The following is a 21,115-nucleotide window of genomic DNA, read 5'->3' on the forward strand; positions in this document are numbered from 1 at the left end:
GAACCAGCCCCTGGAGTGCGTTTTTCCCACGCACGGAGTTTTGCCGAGGTGCAAAACTTTGTAACCAGTTGCAGGTGTTTTGTTCCGCGACTGGGAAGATTTAAAATGTCAGTTTTTGTCGCCTGCGGTGACCAGCAAGAGTTGCTGGGAAAGAGATGGTTGGCTGCAGGCGGGGAAGAGGAAGAGGAGGGCTCAGCCTTCAGGACTCTGCTGAGGATGGAATAGCCCAGAAATCACCTTTCCAAGGACATGGAGTGATAGGATAAGGAGGCATCGCTTTAAACTGAAGAAACTTAGATTTTTATTAGGTATTAGGGAGAAATTCTTCCCTGTGAGGGTGGGCACACCCTGGCACAGGGTGCCCAGAGCAGCTGGGGCTGCCCCTGGATCCCTGGAAGTGCCCAAGGCCAGGCTGGACAGGGCTTGGAGCAGCCTGGAACAGTGGAAGGTGTCCCTGCCCATGGTAGGGGTGGAATGGGATGAGTTTTAAGTTCCTTTCCAATGCAAATCAGTCTGAGATTCCATAAAATAAATGGCAGGTCTGTGGGAGTCCTTACCTGATCCATAATTTGGTGTTACTTTTGGCAGAGAATTCAAAATGTGTGTTTTGGATCCTTGCTGAAAGCAAGGCTCTGCATTTAGCATTTGGACTCTGCTGTCAAATAACAGCAAAAATCAATTAATGATTGTTAATGCATCCACAGGGGTGTTTCTGGTGCAAGAAAGGGGCAGCTGGATTAATTGAGTGTAATTTTTGCAGTGGAAAACGTTTTCCCATCTTTCTCTGGTGGTGGGAGCTGGCTGCAAGGCAGACACCAGGGGTGTGCAAGGACCACATCACCTCATACCTCGGGGAATTTGGGGGGAATGGGCAGGATTCCCAGCCCAGCACTAAGCCCAGGCACCCTTTTTTGGTCTGCGATAGTTTTCCTCCCCAGGGATTTGCAAGAGGAGACTCCGTGCAGTTTTACAGGCTGAGGGAACGTGCTCGGGAGAGCAGACACTGCACCCCTGCAGGGCAGAGCCGATCCATCCTGTGTGTCCTTCCACTGCACACAGCTTCCTCCAAGACAGGGCCTTGCTCAAATGTGCTCTGAGTGCCTCAATGCTCTCTGCAGCCAGGGCAGTGTCTGGGAGCCATACAAGCTCCCCCAGGACAGCCCTGACAGCTTATCTCCCACCAGAGGCAGATAACAGAGCCCTTCACCACGCTGGCTGGGCCAAGGCAGGCTCGGGGCTCTTCCCCTGCGTGCTCCCTGCAGTCACAGCAGTGGGACACGGCCGTGTCCCCACCCTGGCTACCCTGGGCTCCCAGCGCTGCAGAGCAGGGGAGTTTCTCCCCCAGCCTTTGCTGCCCGTGTTCAAGACTTGCAGATTAGTAAATCTCTGCTCCCTGACTTTGTCCCCTTCTCTTCCCAGGCTTCCCTTGAGCTGTGTGTCAGGGAAGAGGGGTGGCTGAGCCCTCAGAGTGCAGCTGGGGCATTGCAAAGGTTGTGTGGGTCACTCTGCCCACCTGCACAGGGGCTGCCCACCCTGGTCCTACAGGAACTGCCCCCTCTGGGTGCCACCAGAGCTGTGCCAAGACACGGCTGAAGCACCCACACCTGTACCCCCAGCTGGAAAATGGGAGTAGGACCAGCTCCTTGTGCAATGTGATGTCAAATTTCTAATTAATAATTTGCTAGCAATTAGCTTCTGGTGTTAATGAGCAGCTACTTGGAGAGGAGGCCTTACGGGTGTCAGAGACTTGGGGAAATGTCTTTATTGCAGAAGTGGAGACTTCCAGGAGGAACGAGAGACCTGCACAAGGAGAGTGGCTGTTCTGCTCGGGGGGGTCCCACTACCCCCTGCCCCTGTGGGCTGCACAGGAGGTCACCTTGGGGTGGGCTGGGAGCTGCCAGGGCACTGGAGATGCCAGCAGGAGGATTTGGAGACAACAGGAGGTGCAGGCAGAGGTGTGGGCACAGCTGGCATGGCCAGGTGTGTGGCCCCAACCCCCCTCTGGCTCCCTCCTTCCCTCCCTCACACCATAACTGAGCCTTGGCTGCCTCCCAGGTTTTCCCCCCAGCACCGACGTCCCTGGGAGGACAAGATGAAGCGTCCCAATTCCAGATTTAAACCCCTCCATTCTTGTGGCTCCTGCTGACTGCAGCAGCCACTGCTCAGGGCTCCAAACCCTGGGTAAACAGGAAGGGTTTTCCACACATCCCATTTCACTCCTGCGCTCCGGGTGTGCTCGGAGGGGTGGGTGATGATGTCCCCGTGGTGCCCTGTGACCTGCATTCACCCCGGGACAGATGGCACAGTGCCAGGTAGGGCTGCTTGCAGGTGATAAAATTGGGCTGGAGAGTTTTAGGGAGAGTTCTGGAGGTGTTCAGCATTGCAGGGCTGAGCCTGTGTGCGCTGATGGTGGGGAGAGGTCTCAGCCCTGGATCTGAGATCCCTCATCCCACACGTGGCACAAGCCATCCATGTGACCCCTGAGCCTTTCCACGGGGGGCTGCTGCTTAAAACCCATCACTGAGAGGAAAAGAGGGAGACTGAGCCTCCCTGCCGTTAATTTGAGCACCCGGGCACTCATTTTTGCCTCGGGGACAGCTGTGCTCCCAAAAATTCCCTCAGCTGGGAATGCTGCACACTGGCAGCACTCACACATGGGGCACACAATCACCTGGTGCTGGGGAGGGTGATGGGCAGCCTCTAAAACCCTTTCTGCCAAGGAAAACAAGAGGGGGCTTTCTTTAGCCGTGCATTTATATAAATAAACACAGGAATATTTTGCAGCTCCTGGGGGATTTGCCCGGAGCACTGCTCTGCTGAATCAGGGTGGGAGAAATTCCGTGCTCCCCGTGAGCCTGCGCAGGAGCTGCCGGCACGAGCTGGGGACACAGGGGACCCCAGGTGGCACGTGGCCCTAAATCCATGCCAGGCACTCTGCTGGGACAGGAGCAGAACCCACAGGTCTGGAGAGTCGAGAAATAATTGCCACTGCCACAGTCCTCACGCTCCAAAACGCCTCTGATTTTTAGCCTGGATTGAAGTTCCAAAATCCCCTTACAAACTGTATTGTTCCCCCTTTGGTTGCCCAGAACTGAGGTCACACACACACGCTCACACAGATTAAATTTGGAATACAATCAGTTTTGCACCTGAATGGGCTTGAAAATTAGGGAGGGCATTAGGGCAGTTGTTTCCACACTTCTCTGCTGCCTGGCCCTGAAGAGAACACCTTTGTCAGGTGATGTCCTGCAGGTTTAGTGGCCCAAACCACGCGCCTCTCTCTTTCCCAACCCAGCACAGTGTGACAGGGTGACAATAACCTCAGCACAGCCTTGTACCCCAAATTTCGGGGGGCTGCAAATACCCCAGAAGGTGCTCCAATGGCGGTCAGCATTGACATGGCCCCTCTTAAGGAGGTGGCCACCAACCCTGACATGCTTGGCACAGGTCCCTGGTGACGTGGGGGTCCCCAGTGTCCCCCTTTGAGGGGGAATAGGAGTGGGAGCTGCCAAAATGTGCCCCAGTGGGGCGGGATGGGTCCCACCCATCTCAGGCCTGGTGTGAGGCTCAGGAGGGAGCCTGGGCCAGCAGTTCTGTCCCTGCCCGTGTCCCCAGGGACTCGTGGCTGCCTCCTCGCCGCGGTGGGCTCGGCGTGGGGGTCCCGCCCCGTGGCCCCTCTCCCCCTCGGGGCGGCCGTGTTTGTTCTCCTCGCGGCGCCCGTTATCAGCTCACAACACACACAGGAAGTCCTGTCTGGGATTGTCCATCCCCGGCCTGATTTATACAGGAAGAAAAGCATAAAAAGCCGCCCTTCCACCTCAGCAGCCACCTCCTGCCTGTGCGCAGCCGGCCATGCCGGGGACACCGGGACCACCGGGACCACCGGGATGGTGCCCGAGGCCGCTGGACCCGGCGTGGCTGGGCAGGAATGGCCACCGGGAGCCACCCGGGAGCACGGCGGGGGACGGGGGGCACCCAAGGTACCACAGAGCCACAGCAGGGGTGGATGGGATGGGATGGGATGGGATGGGATGGGATGGGATGGGATGGGATGGGATGGGATGGGATGGGATGGGGAGCTGGCACTGCGGGCAGCGGGAGCGCGTCCCTGTGAGCTCTGAGTGGGTTTTGGCCCTGCTCGTGATGCTGGGAGCCTTGGGGGACGGTTGAACACGCAGCACGGAGTGAGCAGGTGTGCAAAGCATCCCTTGGAGCACACAGGTGTGCAAAGCATCCCTTGGAGCACACAGGTGTGTGAGGCAGCCTCCACCTCCTCCCGGCGAGGCTGGATCTGCTGTCAGCCACGTGCTGAGCACGGCTTTGCTCTGAGCACAGCCCAGCCTCCAGCACTGTTATTTTTAAGTCACCCCGCTGGCATTCAGGCTGTTTTCACGGGGAGGAGAAGCCAGTGGGTAGATTTTACCTCCTGTGCGTGTAGAGGCTGCAAACACTTGCACAAATTCCTGTGAGATAGCTGGGAATTCTTAGCTAATCTCTTCTTTCTGTAACTCCCTCCCTTTTCCCTCTGCCTGCTCTCTGCATACCTCTGGTACATCACCAGGCTGTCCATCCTCCCCGCTCTGCCCCCTGCCCTCTGCTCTCCTCTGTGTGCTGCTGAATTCACCCCAGACCCGGGTGGGATGTGGGGCAGGACAGGGATGTGGGCAGGGACTGTCCTGGCTCTCCCACCAAGGCTTGTCCTGACTAACAGCCGAGCCTGGATCATGCTGGGTGTGCACACCAGGAGCTCAGCAAAGCCTCCCAGATTTATGACCACGGAGCTGGGTGGTTTTCATGCTGTCTGCAGCTACCTGTGGGTCCTGCTGTCCTCATCCGTGACATTGCACGGTGCAGGCAGGAGGATTCCAGTGAGGCACCCGGGGTATTTTGGGATAAAGGAACAGCTGGGATACCCAGGCACTGTCTGGCTGTGCAGGAATATGGAGCAGAACCATGCTAATGAAGGGCTCTTGGTAGAAATAACCCAGCATATTTTTTCCCAGGGTCCAGCATTCATGGAACCAACCCCCTGAGCAGAAAATCAAACGCAGAAAGAAACAACAAGGCTTTGCCAGTGATTAAATTAATTTCAAGCTGGATTGGGAAGGTCTGGCAGTGCTTGGGAGGATGTGGAAGGCCGTTGTGGCTGGAGCTGGAGCATCCTCAAAAATCCACCTCACCTCTGGGCAGCAGTGGGAAACACGGATCTGCCCCGGCAGATTCTCACTGCTCTTCCCTGGGATCTGCTGATGGAGCTACTCCCCCTCTCTGCTGTTCCACTACCAGCTCTCCCAAGTTTCCCTGGAGGTAAGGACGAGAAATTGAATCCGGTCCGGAGGCTCATTCGAGCCTTTTCCCAGGCTCTGCTGCTGCAGGTGGGGCTGGCCCCGGGGAGGCAGATTTACAAACTGCAGCAAATTGGGGTCAACGAGCCCTCCCCACCGTCCCAGCAGCAGCAGGAGGGCTGGGAGAAACACTGGGGAAGAGGTCCCAGACCAGGCAGGGAAACAAAAGTGTCTCTGGAATGAAAAGTGGGGATCAGAACTGTTCTTTCCTCTCTCCCAAAGTGAGCGCCGGGATCCCTGTCCTGCCCACAACCTAGGGCAGGTTCCTGCAGCTGGAAACTTTCCCCTGCAAGGGAAAGATAATCAGAGCAAGAATTTCTTGTGTGGAAGGCTCTCTGCTGAGCTGTTCCCTGGGATGGTGAAGGGGCTGAGCCATCCTGCAGCTCCCAGCTATCCCACCACACCTCCCATGTGCTGATTCACTGGGAAAGTGGGGCAGGGGACCGCTGCCAGGTTTTGCCAGGGAAATTTTATAGAAAGCCACAAAATTCAGTTTATTCTTGGGTGGGATGAATAATTTCCCACTTTTTACACTGCAGCCATTGCTGTGTCCTCTAAATGTAAATAAAAATTAAAGTGTGCACATGAGGGAAAATAAAGCCGGCTATGGGATGGTGCCCTGTTCCTGCATTTGTTTTTGCACAGCTCCAGCTCAGCTGCTGGATGTCTCCATGGGCACTTTAAGTTATAACACACTGGTCCTGAGACAACTAATGCTTGTGAATCCTTACTCAGGCCAAAAAAAAAAAAGAAAAATCGCTTTGTGGGGCTCAGGTCTCAGTTTTAATATGCAGAGTCCTGAGCCACTGGTGGCAACAAGAGTGAGAGTTATGGGTCAAGCTCTTTTCTTGGTTTGGCCTGGTTTTATCCCACTGCCATCAGTGGACTCCTCTAGATTTCCACTGAGATAGCTGGTGTGCAGCTGACGCAGCTGAGAACAATATGGGCCAGAACAGAATAGTGGGAGGTCATTTTCCTCACAGAGCCCTGCAGAGCAGGGGCTGCTCCAAAGCTTAAACTGAAGTGTAAAGTTTACAAACAGCCTCATGAAGTCCTGAGCAGAAGAGTTTGTCCTAGAACAGCCAAAAAAGCGCCATTCCTCCTTTTTCTATTTTTGAGAAGCACCAAAAATTCCCTTTTGCTTTAGCAAGTGCCTCCAGTTCTGTGCCAGACCCCCATGGAGACCAGTGAGAGCCCATTGTGCACCGCAGGTATGGGGTCAGCCACGGCTTGTGGGGGCTGAAAGGTTTTTGCATCTGTATGTGTGTCACCCTCCTGCCTGTGTCCCCATCCATCTGTCACTCCAGCACTCCAGCTTGGGGAGAGCTCGTGTGCCTGGGCACGTCCCATTTTCTGTGAGGGGCTCCTCTCTAAAGAGCAGGTTCCTGATGTGGGACTTCAATTCTCCACTGTTAATCCTTCCTTCTTCATGCCCCAGATACCTCCCACCCCCCAGGCTCTCCTACCAAACAGGGAAGAGCTTCCAGCCCTCAGCTCCAGCCCTCAATCCCCCACAGATGCTCTCAGGGGGATGTTGGGTGCCCAGGCAGGTGCAGTGGGCTTGGCAGGCTCTAGGAAATTGGGAGGTGGGTGAAAATCTCACCTGCACAGCCAGCCTGGTGCTCAGCCTGGGATCTGCTCGGGGCCAGCACTCGCCGTCCCTCCCAGCTCACGCTGGTGGTAAAACCAGTGGGAGACAAGGAGGTTTTGACATTGCTGAATCCAAGAGGGAGGCTGGGCAGAAACATTTCTTTGCTGGCCTGGAGACAAGCATTAATATTAGATGTCGTGGGAGTACACTGCTGGTGTGCAAGGGAGAAAGCTGTGGGGGAAAAATGTAAAACATGGGGCAAGGGAGGACTTTGGATTCAGGCAGGAGCCAAAATCCCCTGCTGCCTTTGTCAGGAGCTCATCACACTGACATTAACAGTGCCAAGAGATCTGATTTTCCCCCACTCTGAACTGGCATAACTCCTCTGCTTCCAAGGGAGCTTTGCCAGGCCTCGTCCTGGGGGATTTCCCTCCCAGCATAATGAATATTAGCACAGAAGACACAGAACCCTCCCTGAGAGCAGAGGATTAAATGCTCTTTTAATGGGCTGTGTGCAGCTCTTTAGCAGCTGACACGGGCACTTGCTCGAGCAAAAATTTGACCCAATAAATGCAACTGGAAAGGAAACTTTCTGCAGTTAAAATGCTGGCAGAATTTAAAAATGCTCAGCGCACTTAGGGAGTGGCTGCCTGTGGCTGAGAAGGCTCCAGTGGGGTCCCTGGAAGGAGCGTGCTCGGTCCTGTGCTGTGTGGTGGTGTCCTGTGAGGAGCTGAAGGACGAGTCCATCCTCTTCCTCACCATCAAATTTGCACTTGGAATCCCAGGGATTCATGCAAAAGTTTCCTGGGCAGTGAGGGATTGCTTGTCCTTAAATGAGGGTAAATGGTAGAGTGTAATGGTGAAAGAGAGTGTAATGGTGAAAGAGATTGTAATGGTAAAAGAGAGTGATGGGATCACAAATCAGGGAGGTGAGCTGGGAGAGTGTGCCACGTGCACTCCTATTCTCCTGGGTTCTTGAAAAATGCCAGCCTTGAGCACTGGCAAAGCTGCTGGAGGGGATGGATCCTGCTCAGCAAATCCCTTCTGCTCATCAGCCCCTGCTCATCCCCCGGCCTGCTCAGCCCTAAAAGGTGCAAAGGCACCGTGGCTCTGCCTGGATTCCCACTGGGATCACAGCAAGGTGAAGGAGGATCAGGGCCATGGGATGCTCCTAAAACACCCTCTCTGGGATGGGGATGGGTTTCCTCGTGCCCTGCCACGGGTGTGACAGTGTCTGTGCCGCTCTGGCACAGCAGCGGTGTGAGCTCAGTGCCACAGGGGCTCTGTGGCCACCACCCTGCAGGGATCTTTGGGAGTGTCCAGGGAGCACCAGGTCCATCGTGGGTGAGGGCTGGGTCACTGCTGGCTGTCTGACAAGGGGAGTGTAACACTGGGCTTTTTCTGTCCTCACAGAAAGAAACCAAGATGCTCCTTAAACAAAGGATCCCTGCTCAGGACACCTGATGGGGCACCGTGGATGAGGTGAGTTGTCTCAGCTGCAAAATGAGATCCCGTGTTTTCAGTATGGCCACACAGAGAAGCTCTGGCTTCCACACGCATTTTGCAATTATTAGACAATAATTCAGGCTCTGTTCATCTCCCCCATACACCAGAAAAAACTCAATAATGCTCTCTGCATAACAAGATAATTACTGTGCTTCCAAGGCTCCTGGGAGAAGTTGCCTGTGCTGATGAAATTAAGGGAGCTGAAATCATTCCCCAGAGGTAGGATGGCTCCAGAGGGTGAACAAACCCGTGTGAGCTGCTTTACAACACCGAGCTGCACTTCCACCAGCACCAGCAAACCTTTCCCTGCTGCTGGGAGGGATCTCCATCTCCACCAGCACTTCCAGAGAGGATTCCCCTCTGTTCCCCTCTCAGGGAGGATCCCACCAAAGCTCCTTTTACACGGAGAGCCCCAAGCACCCATCAGCTTCCCCGGAGGGTGCAGCACGGCCCGAGGCAGTTCCAGTTCCATCAGCAGCCCCAGCATATCCCTGAGGAAATAGAGGGGATGGGCCAGTGATCTCAGTTGTTCTCTTGGAGCCATTATTGTTGAACTGGTAAATATTTCCTTTAAATGCTTACACGCTTTCAAAAAATTTACAGGGCTTAATGGGAACAAATATTCCCAGGGGGCTGTATCCTGCCATTCATTTGCACATCAGATCCCTGCTATCTTTAAGAATGGCTCTGTGCATGGGCAGGCGCCTAAGTCATTTGAGAAACAATAACCCTCTGTGCTCTAATTTTCCAGACAAAAATGTAGACAAAACAAGTGGCAATTTGGCACAAACCGAGCCGCTTTGATAAATAACTGGGCATTTAAGAGGAGAAGTCTGTAGGCAGCTGGGCTCGGCCTGCCCGAGCTGTCCCGGGGCAGGTGTTGGGCAGCCGGGGCTGAGCCCTGGGTGTCACCCCGGAGGGTCCCTCTGCAGCTGGGGGGCTTCCAAGGAATTCTCTAAGCATCCTTTATGATTTTCGGGAAACCTGGCGGTTGATCACCGGCTCCTGCAGGACTTTGGAAGGAGCTCAGGGGGATTAACGGGCACGGCGGGAGGGTCTGGAGCAGGTCTCTAACCCAGGGAGAGGTGATGTCTCCTCCTCAAATCCGCTCTGCTCGTGGTGGGGAGTGCGGACCAGGACAGACATTTTTAGTAAAGAGAATTCAATTTGCCCTGGCCACCGCGCTGGTGATGGAGCATCCCCGCGGGGACTCCGAACAGCCCTGGGCGAGGGGCCGGGGCTGAGCCGCGATGTCTCGCTGTTAATCCCTGCCCACCCAGCCGGGCTGGGCCCTTGGGGGGGGGCCCAGAGACCGCGTGTCCCCCGTGGGGCCGGGGGCTCCTCCTGCCCTGGGCTCACAGGTAAGGCTCCCCATCCACCCAGGGCAGGAGCCCCCCGCAATCCTGTCCCCATCAGCGACAACATTTGGGACACTCCAGCAGCGTGTCCCCTCAGCCCTCACCGGGGCGTCTGGGGGCTCCCGCGCTGTCCCCGCAGGACTCCCCGCGGCTCCGCCGGTGCTGCCCTGTCCCCGCACGCGTCCCGGGGAGCCGGGGGCAGGTGGCGGCCGGCGGGGGCCGGCGGGGCGGGGGCAAGCGGAGATCCCCGGGCCCCGGCGCTTCCCCCCGGCCGGGAGGCTCCGCTTTCCTCCCCGCCGGGAGCTCATTGGGCCGGGGCGGAGGGACCGGCTCGGGCCGGGGGAGGAAATGCGCGGGGGGCCGCGGCGCGGCGGCGACTCCGCGGCTCCGCCACCGGCACCGGTGAGTCCCGGCGGGCGCCGCCCGGAGCTCGGCACGGCCGGGGAGGGGCACGGCCGCATCCCCGGCGGGGACGGGCGGGGGACGGGGGTGCCGGCGGAGCGGGGCTCGGTACCGCAGCGCGGGGGGCGGCCGGAGGGGGCCTGGGCCGGCGGGAGGGCTCAGGGCTCGGGCTGCTGCGGCCGCGGGAGCATCCCCGGGACATCCGCGTCCCCGCCTCCCCACGGGACACCCGTGTCCCTACGGCCTCCCGGGGACATCCGTGTCCCTACAACCCCCCGGGACACCCGTGTGCCTACACCCCCCGGGACACCCGTGTGCCTACACCCCCCGGGACACCCGCGTCCCCTCAGCCCCCGCGGTACCCGGGTCTCTGCAGAACCTGCAGCCGCCCGGGACATCCGCAGCCCCGCAGCCCCCGGCGGTACCGGCTCTCTGCATGGTGACGCTGTCCCCGTGTCCCCGTGCCCCGCCGGACAGTGGCACAGCCCCCTCGGCGGTGTCACCATGCCCGTGTCCCGCTCCATCCCGCGGCACCGCATCCCAGCCCGCGCGGGGAGCAGCTGGAGGTGTCTGCGAGGGAGAATCCATCCCCTGCGGCTGGCGCTGACCCGCTCGGGCAGGGTTTGGCTCTGAGGGCACAGGCCAGGTTTGGAGCCGCGGTTTCACCTACAGAACCAGGCCGGGCTGTCTGGAGGAGTGCAGCCGTGGTGCTCCCGGGAGATCCATCGCATCCTCGCCAGGAGCTGGATTTTTTCCTTCCTTCTGCAGCCAGAGCACGATTCCTCCTGCTGCCATCAGCTGGAGTTTTAGTCATGGTTCTGTGGGCAGAGCTGGACAAAGTGCTGCTCACCTCTGCCGTGGGTTGTGTGTCCCCTCGCTTGCTGTGGCAGGTGAGGCAAGAGCAGAATTTTGGGAATTTAGGAGAATTTTGGGAATGGTTCTGGCTGGTGGGACAAGGACCCCCAGACTTGCAGGAGCACGTGGTCAGCCAAGGAAGGTTGGCTGACCCCTAAGACATAATTTCACTTGTCAGACCACGGGGCTTCACCTCTTCATCTGAGAGGCTTAAAAGGCAGAGGAAAAAAAAGTATTTATTTTTTCTTGAGCATAATTTTTTTCTTCCTTAAGTTCGGTGCTTTAAAAAAGCATGGGATAGATGGTGGCAACAGGTTGGAGGATCTTCAGCAGCTTTAAAGAGGTTGATTTTTGTAAACCCATAGAAAAGACAAGTCTAGACTATCGTATTTTCTACTTTTACAGCTTTCTCTGGAACACAGCAACCATAATTTTATGGCCCAGAGGGATCCTCGAGGTAGGGCAGTGCTGCTCCAGTTCAAAGTGAAAAAACAAACTCTGTATTTTAGGCTCATGCCCCGTGTTTCTTGCCTTCCCCACAAGGAAAGCTCCCATGGCAGCCACGGGAATCCTGTGGGAGGATGGAGACGGTTGGCAGAGTTTGACTTCCAGACTTGAGGAGCAGCACTGAGAACCCGGGATCTGGGATTGTAGGGAAGTTTTGTGTCCCAGTATAGCCCTGGGAAAAGCTGGCTGACAGAGCAAAGGGGAGTTGGTGTGTGTCTGTGCACCAGTGTCCTTGGAATGTCTCCAGGAGGACTGGGGAGAGGGAAAACTCCTTCACTATTTTTAAAAATCCTGCAGGACAAGCAAGATTTGCTTTCCTGATGATGGAGGTACCATACATTCTTCATTAGGAAATTAAACGAATTGCTGTGTTTGAAGAAGAATGGAGGACTACAAGCTTTATAGCACCAAAATCCTCCTTCCATGCTCAGGGCTGGGCTTGCATGGAAATCTGCTGGGATATTTGATATTTGACATTTGATATTAAGGGGAAGGAAGGCACCAGGCTGGTCTCCCTCCAGATGTGAATCTCCATTTCTCCCTGCCTCAGATTCTTCTCCTGCACCAAGGAAAGGACGATCCTGAGTGCCTTGGAGAAGGGCTTGGGGACCTGCAGGGTCTGCAGATTTGCCATGGTTATTTGTAACAACCTGTCTCAGAGTTGGGATTTCCCAGTGGAATGTGGGGCTCAAACTTCAATTTTCCAGTCCAATCCTGCCCTACAGCATGTGGGGATTTTAGAAAGTTGATTTGCAGATCACCATATCTGCAGTCTTAGAAGGTTCTTTGTGTAGCCTCCCCTTTCAGAAAGTTTAAGCAGAAGGTTCTTTCTTTAATTGGTGCATATTTAAGGTGGGTTTCTTTATTTCTTCCTCCTTCAGCTGCTGCCATCCGGAGGCCAAGTGGTTTGTTTAAATGAGATATTGTTTCAATTGGAAATTGTTACTGACCCTCTTCAGCCTTGTTTTGTATTTGTCCTCTGCTAGAAAACCAAAACCTCTCAGTTAGTGCCTCAGAGCCAACTCTGCAGATGGTACATATGGCCCTTACAGCACTTTTCTCTGTCACGAGTTTGTATTTTAAAGAGGAGAAGATCAGATTTCAGTGTTTAATGTGGTGGGAAAACACAGCTTTACAATGTTGTGTGCATTAAGAAATGACAGGCCATTGTTTTGCCCTCACTGCCTGGAACTGGCTGTGAGTTGGAGGCAAAACACGTCCCTTCCCTGCCCCTCAACACACAACTGCACAGCTCCTGGTGCCCTGAGAGCATCTCCAGGCATCCCCCGGGGTAAATCAAGGATAATTCCTGAATTAACATTGTGCCACGCTGATGAGATGAGCGGGGCAAGGTGGGTTTGTGCCTGGAGCAGCTCCCACCTTGCCAGGGGTTTGTCCCCACGGCTCTGTCGGTGTCACCAGCTGGGCAGGGACACCTCATAGAACCACAGAATGACCTAGGTTGGAAAAGACCTTTGAGATCAAGTCCTTGGAGTCCTTTGATAAGGATAACACCTCCTTATCTACTAAACCATGGCACTGAGTGCCACGTCCAGTCTTTTTTTAAACACAGGGACGGTGACTCTGCTGCCTCCCTGGGCAGACCATTCCAGCGCCCAATCGCTCTTTCAGTGAAGGATTTTCTCCTGAAATGTCCTCCCTCACTCACAGTGCTGCTCTCCTGCTTGCAGGGATCCCCACTGAAGGACGAGCCATGCAGTAGGAGCCAGCACATCCCACGGAAGAGCAGGACCCAGTGCTGCAGGAGGGACGGGACATGTGGAGCCTCAGCTGCCTCCTCTGGGGACTCCTCCTCATCCTCAGCACCACCAGCATGGAGGGATTTGCCCAGGCAGGGTAAGGCCCAGTTTTGTCTGCACCTCTCAGGTGTGTTCTCCACCCATCAGGGTGAGGCACATCCTCTCTGGGGGGGGACAGCCCTGTGTGGCTCTCTGGGCTGGTGAGGAGGTGGAAAAAGCTCTCCCAGGGCTCAGCAGCCCGTTGCTGGTTGTTTGCTTTCTCACTGAAGCTAAAACATCTCTCAGAGGAAATGTCTCAGCTCTGTTGAACTCCATGCAGGGACACAAAGGCGCTCTGGGCTTTTTATCCAGGAGAGTCAAAAGCTCATCAGGCTCTGAGCTGTTCAGGAATTATTACAGTCTCTTTCAAGCACATCCTTCATTAAAATACGTGTGAAATCCTGCTAGCACGCAAATCAAGCCTTGTGAAGACGCTGTCACTGAAGGATGCAGCTCCCATCAGAGGAGAACACAGCTCCCAGCTCTGATGGACAGCCAGGGACACAGGTGTGGAAAGCCCCGGGCTGTGCTTTGTGCCCCCAGGATGCTGCTGGGGCCCATGGTCCTGCCAGCCCAGCAGTGGCAGCTCCAGCAATTCCCCTTCCCTTTCTGGGAAATGGGTCTGGGAGAACTCCCTGGATCCCAGCACAGCCTGGGCAGGCACAGCTCAGCTCCTGCTGGGTCTGAGGAAGTCCAGAGCTCAGTGCCCCAGTTTCTTCCCCAGCCGAGAGGAGCTGGAGCTCAAAACCCTCCCCCAGACACAGCTCACATTTTCTACAAAGTTTGTTTTTACACTGAAATGCTCCTCCAGCGTCAAACCTTTCACATTCTGTCCAGGACTGAAACCACAGCTGAATTCCTCGCTCACACGCACAGGCTGCAGCTAAAACTTTGTTCTGAATTTTACAAAGCAAACAATTGCCATTTAAAAATTGCATCTTCTATAACATAAATCATGAGGCTGAGAGGAGTTTTCTGGAGTTAATGGAAACCATCTGATGTCCATGCTAATTCCCAGACTTTTTATTTTAGTTTCTAATTGAACTGGGAGGCTGACACAAGTAGATGGGTTCCTCAGTGGGACTGACCTGCTTGGGCTGGAAATTGTTGGAAAAAAAGGATGTTTAACCAAGACCACTTTGGCTGTTAACCTTGGGAAAGTTTTTTACTGGACAACACTTATCTTAGAAGGCTGGGGAGTGCTTTTTATCCAACCTCTAATTTTTTTGCGGTGAGCTTGACCCTTCCTGTGAAATCATTAATTTCTTGGTGACCACAGGGGTATCCGTTTCAGGAATGCAAAAGTCTCAGAAAGGAAAAATCCACCCAGAAAGTGAGTGATTTTAGGGGAAGGAAGAAAATGAATGCAATGAGTAAATCATCCCTAAAATCTGGGTCCCAACTGCTCCCACGGGACGGGGGAGGAAGCGCCCGCGCCGCTCACAGTGCTCCAGAGTTGTGTCACTGACCCAAAACAGCTTGAAGTGGCTTCCCAGGTCACTGGGGCAACCAGCCACTGCTGTCCACTAGCCCAGTGCAGAGAGGGGAGCTCAGGCCGTGTCCTGGCTGCGGGACTGACCGAGCCCTCTGTGCCCAGCCGCAGGGTGTGCTCAGCCGCGGGGCCGCCGAGCCGCCTGAGCGCCCACGCCGAGTCCCACGTGCAGCCCGTGTACCAGCCCTACCTCACCACCTGCCAGGGCCACCGCCTCTGCAGCACCTACAGGTGAGCCCACCTGCCTGTGCCACGGGCAGCAGAGATCCTGCTCGACCCACGGGGATGGGGATCCCAGCGCCTGGCAGCGCCCTGAGCTGCTGTGGCAGCAGGACGCGGGTTTGGGGCGCCCGGCTCAGCCCATCCTTGCCTTGCAGGACCATCTACAGGGTTGCCTACAGGCAGAGGTACAGGCAGCTGCCCCAGCCCACGGGCTCGTGCTGTCCTGGCTGGAGCAGAGCAAACGGGCACACGCTCGGCTGTAACAGAGGTAAGGAGCTGCTGGGTCACCCCGGTGCCACTGCCTGTCCCCAGACCCCTCGTGTCCCTGGAGGGGGCCCCGGGACCACATCTCTCATTTACCAGCCCTCTGCCTGTCAGGTGCATTCTCCCTGAATTAAATTTTCAGCATCACAGTCAAATGCGGTTCAATATGTGATTAATTCCCAGCTTTTCTCTGCTGCCTCTTGGGCCTTCCTCCTTTGGGATCACTTATTACCTTTATAGTTACCAGAGGATAAATAAAACAAGTCCTTCCCATCTAAATCAGCAGAAATGGTTGAGAAACGCTTTCGGGAGGCAAAAAATACAAACCACAGCAGCAGCCAGTCTGTTCTCAGTGAGCTCAGAGCATGGCACTGGGGGCTGCTGCTGCCTGTTGCCCTCCTCCTTCCCATCTTTGCTGCCTGCAGACCCCTCAGCTTCTTTCCAGCTCCTCTTCCTTCCCCCCACCCTAAGTCCTGTTCCCTCTGGGCAGCTCAGCCCTGCTGTGTGGTGCTGGTGTGTTTTGGGGCGTGCACACATGCAGGGTGGGCGGGAGGGAGCTGGGGAGCCCCAGAGCTGCCGGGTGATGCCGTGCCACTGTTCCTCTCACAGCTCTCTGCTGGGAGCCGTGCCAGAACGGCGGGAGCTGCGCCTTCCCCGGGAGATGCTCCTGCCCCCCCGGCTGGACGGGGCGAGCCTGCCAGACAGGTACTGGCCATGTCCCCCCTGTCCCTGCTCCCTGTGTCGTACCTGCCCCGCTGCTGCTGCTGCTGGGAGAGCTTCTCCTGGGAGCATGCCAGCTGCCATGGGGCTCTGGGTGTCCTTTGCCTTACACCAACCCCTCAGGGGGGACAGGGACCTTCTCAGACCTTATCCCTTATCAGACCTTATCCCTTATCAGACCTTGGGCCATGTCTGATTGTGTCCCTGTGCACACACAGGAACACCTGCTCAGGGAAATGATGGGAAGTGTGGCTCCGAGGGGAGGCCTGGCTTCCCTTTGGCTGCCTCAGTGCTCCCTCCTGTGCAGCTCTGGCATCCCCATTTTCTCTGCCTGCTGCTCTGAGCTGGGTCAGTGGGAGCAGAGCTGTGAGCCTCTCTGCAGCACAGAGCCCTTGTGGGCCCGGCCTGGGATCGTGTGTTCGTGATCATCCCTCCCAGGCTTTGTAAACTCTTGCTGTAAACTAAAATGCCCTTTTACTGCAGAGACTAAAAATCCATAAACCAAAAATGTCTGGGGGTGGAGGAGAAGCCTGGTGATGTCCAGGCTCCTCTCCAGCACAGGAACAGCCCGGTGCTCCTCACAGCATGGAGAAATCAGGCAGTGTGGTGCACACCAGTGCTGCAAACCCCTGCCACGGCATTTCCCAGCTTTTCCCAGCTTTCTAGCCTCCCGTAAGGCAGAGGAGGAGCGTGTGGCATTGACCCATGCTGGGCCAGGCAGGGCTGAGCCCGTTGCTGACAGCTCCGGCTCCAGGGGAAAGGATTTTCCCACTGCCTAAAACAGATTTGCCCGGGCGTGGGAAGAGCTTCAGCTCTTTCTGCTTTGTGGGAACAGCTTTAATAACTCCCCCGTGTGAGGAGAGGTTACTGGGTTTTGTACACACTTGAAAGGCTGATAGCTCCTCGCCACAGCTGGCTGGAACCAAAACCCCGGCCGTAAATCTGGGATGAGAGCCGAGCACTGCCTGCGCCCGCCTGGCCAGAGCTGGGACATTTCTGACCACAGCTTCTCCTTCTGGCTGTGCTGTGGGGGGAGCAGGAGGAGGGGAGGAGGCCAGACCCGCTCCAGCTTAGCCCAGGTTTAGCCAGGGCTGTCCCAGGCACTGGTGGTGCTGAGACACGCAGAGCTGTGCCCGGCCCAAACACCAGCTCACTTGGGGGGCACTCACTGGGGTTCCATGGCATCCCCCCTGTGCCTAAGCCACCTGTGCCCCTCACCCTGTGCCCCCATGCTGTTCCTGTGTTCCAGACGTGGATGAATGTGCCAGCCAGAGCCACGGGTGCAGCCAGCTCTGCATCAACACAGCCGGGAGCTTCCACTGCGCCTGCCAGGACGGCTTCAGCCTTGCTGCCGATGACAAGGGCTGCCAGCCCCTGGTGCCAGCGCCTGCGCCAGACACCTCCAGCCAAGCAGGTATCCTGTCCCCACACTGAGCCCCAGCTGCTGGGGGCCTGCAGTGAGAGCTGAGGGAACACTCAGCATCGCAGGAGTGGCAGGAGATGGGAGAGGGGACAACAGCCAGAGCCCCTCTGCTTTATTCTCACTGACCCAGGAGCGCTTCTTCCACTCAAACCACTTCTCCTGAGCACAAATCTGTCTGTGAGGGTGACAGGGCCTGGCTGTGGCTGGAGGTGTCTGGGATGTGTCTGTTCTCTCCCTCATCATCCTCGTTCCTGCAGGGCAGGTCCGGAGCCACGAGGAGCGGCGGGCGCCGCTGGTGACGGCCCATTATTACTTTTGGTACGCGCTGTGACACTTCAAACTCGTACCGTGAGTAATAATGCGCTGTGGCCAGCACGGGCATCACGCAGCAAACAACTGGGACGGCCTGCACGTGCCCCACCTGCCTCTACCCCTGTGCAGGGCCCTCGGCAGGGACAATCCCTTGTGCCCACCACAGCACAGGGCAGAGCTGGGTGTTTTTTGGCAACACGGCCACAAAAGGCCAGGATCCACCAGATCTTTTGTCCTTCAAGTATCGCTCCACTGCATGAAACCCTCCCCACTTTGTTGCAGGTGCTGCAGCAGCAGGAGCAGCCTGTGCCTTTAGCAGCTGGACTAGATGCCAGAAGGTCCAGCTGATGCTCTGGGGGATAATCCCCATCCTGGGCGAGGGGGAAAGCAGCAGAGCTTGGCCAGAGCCCTGCAGCCATGTCTTTCTCCCCAGCAGCTTCCACCTCACCTCGGCAGTGGGCTTTTACTCACTGACATTCCCTCGATCACTTTTTCAGGTCCCTCCAGTGAAATGAAGGAAGAAATGAAGGACCTGAGGAGCAGAGTGGAAGCGCTGGAGGAGGCGAGTTGCAGCACATGTCCCTGCCCCGTTCCTGCTCAGCCAGCTCCCACCCGGGGCTGTTTGCAGCCAGGGTTTCCCCCCTCCCTGGCTCTATTTTTAACATCCCAGCAGCAATCCCAGCTGTGCTCCCCGCAGCCGCCAGCAGCGCCCACGCCACGGCTTTTCCAGCCCTTTGAACACACCCACAGCCCCTTGAGCCCTCCCTGGTGGGTGCTGCGTCCCCCCGGGTGGTCCTGCTGGCCGGGGGGGGATGCACTCATGGCTCCTTTTCTCCCTGCAGAAGCTCCAGCTGGTGCTGGCCCCCTTCCACAACCTGATGCCACCAGAGGATGTCGGTGCAGACCCCATCAGCCGCCTGTCCCACTCCCTCCAGCAGCTGGACAGGATCGACTCCCTGAGCGAGCAGATCTCTTTCCTGGAGGAGCGGCTGGAGACCTGTAAGTGCCTGGAAAAAGCAGTGGGGAAGGATCTCCCTCCAGCCATGCTGGCCACGGGGAGCAGATGTGGGCCAGCGAGATCAGTAACACATATGCCACTGCTAATCTGGATCTGCCTCAAGCTCAGCAGCCTGTAATTAATAAAGGATGAACACAAACAGCCCATTAGCTTCATTCTAAAGCTGTTTCTATGGCTGCACTTTTAGCAGCCAAAAACTGTACGATTGGCACATGGAAACGTGGCTGTGGGGCAGAGCTGAGGAGGCACTGGGAGCAGTGGGGCACCTGTGGCAGGCAGCACCTCACAACTGCAGTCCCTTCCTGATAACTCAGTCCTTAGGAAAGAACCCCCAGCTCTTAGGAAATTAACAGTCCAAAAAGTCAGTCAGGGAGGTTTAGGGAGCGTGCAGAAGTTGGCAGATTTATGAGCCTGGGAAGTTTTAGGCATTTCTTTTGGAAGTTTACAGATCAGTAAGGGCACCAGAGAGGGTCTCCGAAGTAGCAAACTGAGGAAGGGACCCCAGTGAGAGCTGTCATGTGTGAAATGGCTGGAGGTGGGGGGTCCTGCCTGGTGTCCCCACCACGCAGAGGGACAGCATCCCCTCGTGTCCCTGTGGTGCTCACCTGGACTCCAGGCAGAACACAACCAGCTGAACTCTTTTATTTTGATAGGCAGCTCTTTGCAGCTCATTTTCCCATTAAATAATTCCAGAAACTAGGCATGGCTGGGGTGTGCAACAGCAGCTTGCTGAGTCTTGGAAAGACTCAGGAGGAACTGGTTCAGGGCATATTCAGTCCCAGTTCAGTGCTTGCAGTAATGGCTGAGAGAGAAAAAGAATTCAAAGAACTTGTCTGAAAACAAAGTAGCTGCAAATAGACACTTAAAAATCATCTCAGAAAGGGGTAATTACCATAAGCACTGAGGGTTCCAGCAGGCTGAGTTTTCTAGTAGTGCCCTGCACATATTATTAGTGACAGCACAGAGGAATGTGAGCAGTATCACAAGGTAACATGGATTCATTCCAAGGGATGACTCCAAAGTCCTGAAATTAATTTCTGCCAAGTCTGTCTCAGCAAGCAAAACCTGTTTTTTGTCTCTTTTCATGGTCCCTGTAGGACACAAAGCTGTCCTGTCATACCCCAGCAAGCTCTGGGGCTCGCAGGGCATCCTGTGGAGTTACTCAGCCATCCCTGTTCTGTGCCTGGTGGAGCATTTCCCAACTGAATGCTATCCTACAACTGCACTCCCCAATTAACTGCTCAGTGGGGATGTGTGCAATGACCAAAACAACTTTTCTCTTCTTCAAACCACCAGCAGAGGCACCAGGTCAGAGCTCTGTAAGCCATAACGATTTTGGCCCCTGATCCAGCACAGACTGTCACTGTCACTGGATTTGGGGACATTGTGCACAGGGCCCATACAAGGACTGTGACATGCCAGGGAGGTGACAGTGACACTCCCAAGTGTGGGGGGATGAAGCCAGCCTGGGTTGTTTGCCAAAAGGAAAGCAGCAAGTGTGGGTGACATTCCCAGAGGTTCAGATCAGTCTCATTCTGCCTGGGAAAGTCACAAACCAAAGCCAGGCTAATGACTGAATTTATCTGGCTGAATTTATGTTTTGTTTTTTTTTTTCCTGATCTTCCCAGGTTCCTGCAAGAATGAACTCTAGCAGAGTGCCTGGGGACCTGGAGCTAGCCGAGTGCATCCACAGCTCTTATCTCCCTCTCCAGCCCCAGGCTGGGGATGAAGCCACACCACCATAGGAAGGCACAGGGTGGCAGGAGAAGGCTGGGCTCCCATCAGCATCTCCATCGCTCTCTCTTCCAGCTCACCTCACCAAAGGTCATGCAGTTCCTTCCAAACTGGACTCTGAGCCCTCCCCCTGCTGGAGAGGCAGCAAATAAATGCCTTACCTCGTGCCATGAGTGGCTGGCTGTGCCAGACTGGCTGTGTGTGTCCTGGGGGGTGTTTCGCTTCCCCTGGCTTCTCCTCAGCATCATCCTGGGATAACAGCTCCCAGGGAGCAGCGGCCTGGCTGTGGAGCACAGACCTGGCCCAGGCAGGGCAGCTGCTTCCCCACGCTCCCTGTGCTTACTGTCACAGGGAGAAGGGGGGGACAAGTCCCTGCAGCCCCAAGCCAGGTGTCACAGCAGGGGACAGGTGCCCTGGTACTGCAGAGCCGGGTACAGGAGTGGGTGCCCATCCCTGCAGCTCCTGTTCTGCTCTCCAGGACCCCTGGAGTTGGGATGGTGCCTCACCAGTGAGGCTGGGTGAAGCACAGCCCTCCTGCCTGGGGGGCACAGGGTGGGGACAAGGACC

At 56.0% G+C, this 21,115-nt stretch overlaps 1 protein-coding gene across 1 annotated transcript; it reads left to right on the plus strand.

The window, feature by feature from the left end:
• The first annotated feature begins 5,007 nt into the window (after positions 1 to 5,007).
• Positions 5,008 to 20,718, plus strand: EGFL7 (EGF like domain multiple 7). The gene is made up of 10 exons (XM_053996478.1): positions 5,008 to 5,307; positions 8,350 to 8,418; positions 13,256 to 13,421; positions 14,961 to 15,086; positions 15,233 to 15,345; positions 15,951 to 16,046; positions 17,311 to 17,475; positions 18,294 to 18,358; positions 18,639 to 18,795; positions 20,443 to 20,718. Exons 3-10 carry the CDS (start codon positions 13,342 to 13,344, stop codon positions 20,463 to 20,465), a joined length of 825 nt encoding a protein of 274 aa, XP_053852453.1. The 5' UTR covers positions 5,008 to 5,307; positions 8,350 to 8,418; positions 13,256 to 13,341; the 3' UTR covers positions 20,466 to 20,718.
• Positions 20,719 to 21,115: the final 397 nt, after the last annotated feature.

The sequence above is a fragment of the Vidua macroura genome, chromosome 21, assembly GCF_024509145.1.
Source record: "Vidua macroura isolate BioBank_ID:100142 chromosome 21, ASM2450914v1, whole genome shotgun sequence".
NCBI classification, from domain to species: Eukaryota; Metazoa; Chordata; class Aves; order Passeriformes; family Viduidae; genus Vidua; species Vidua macroura.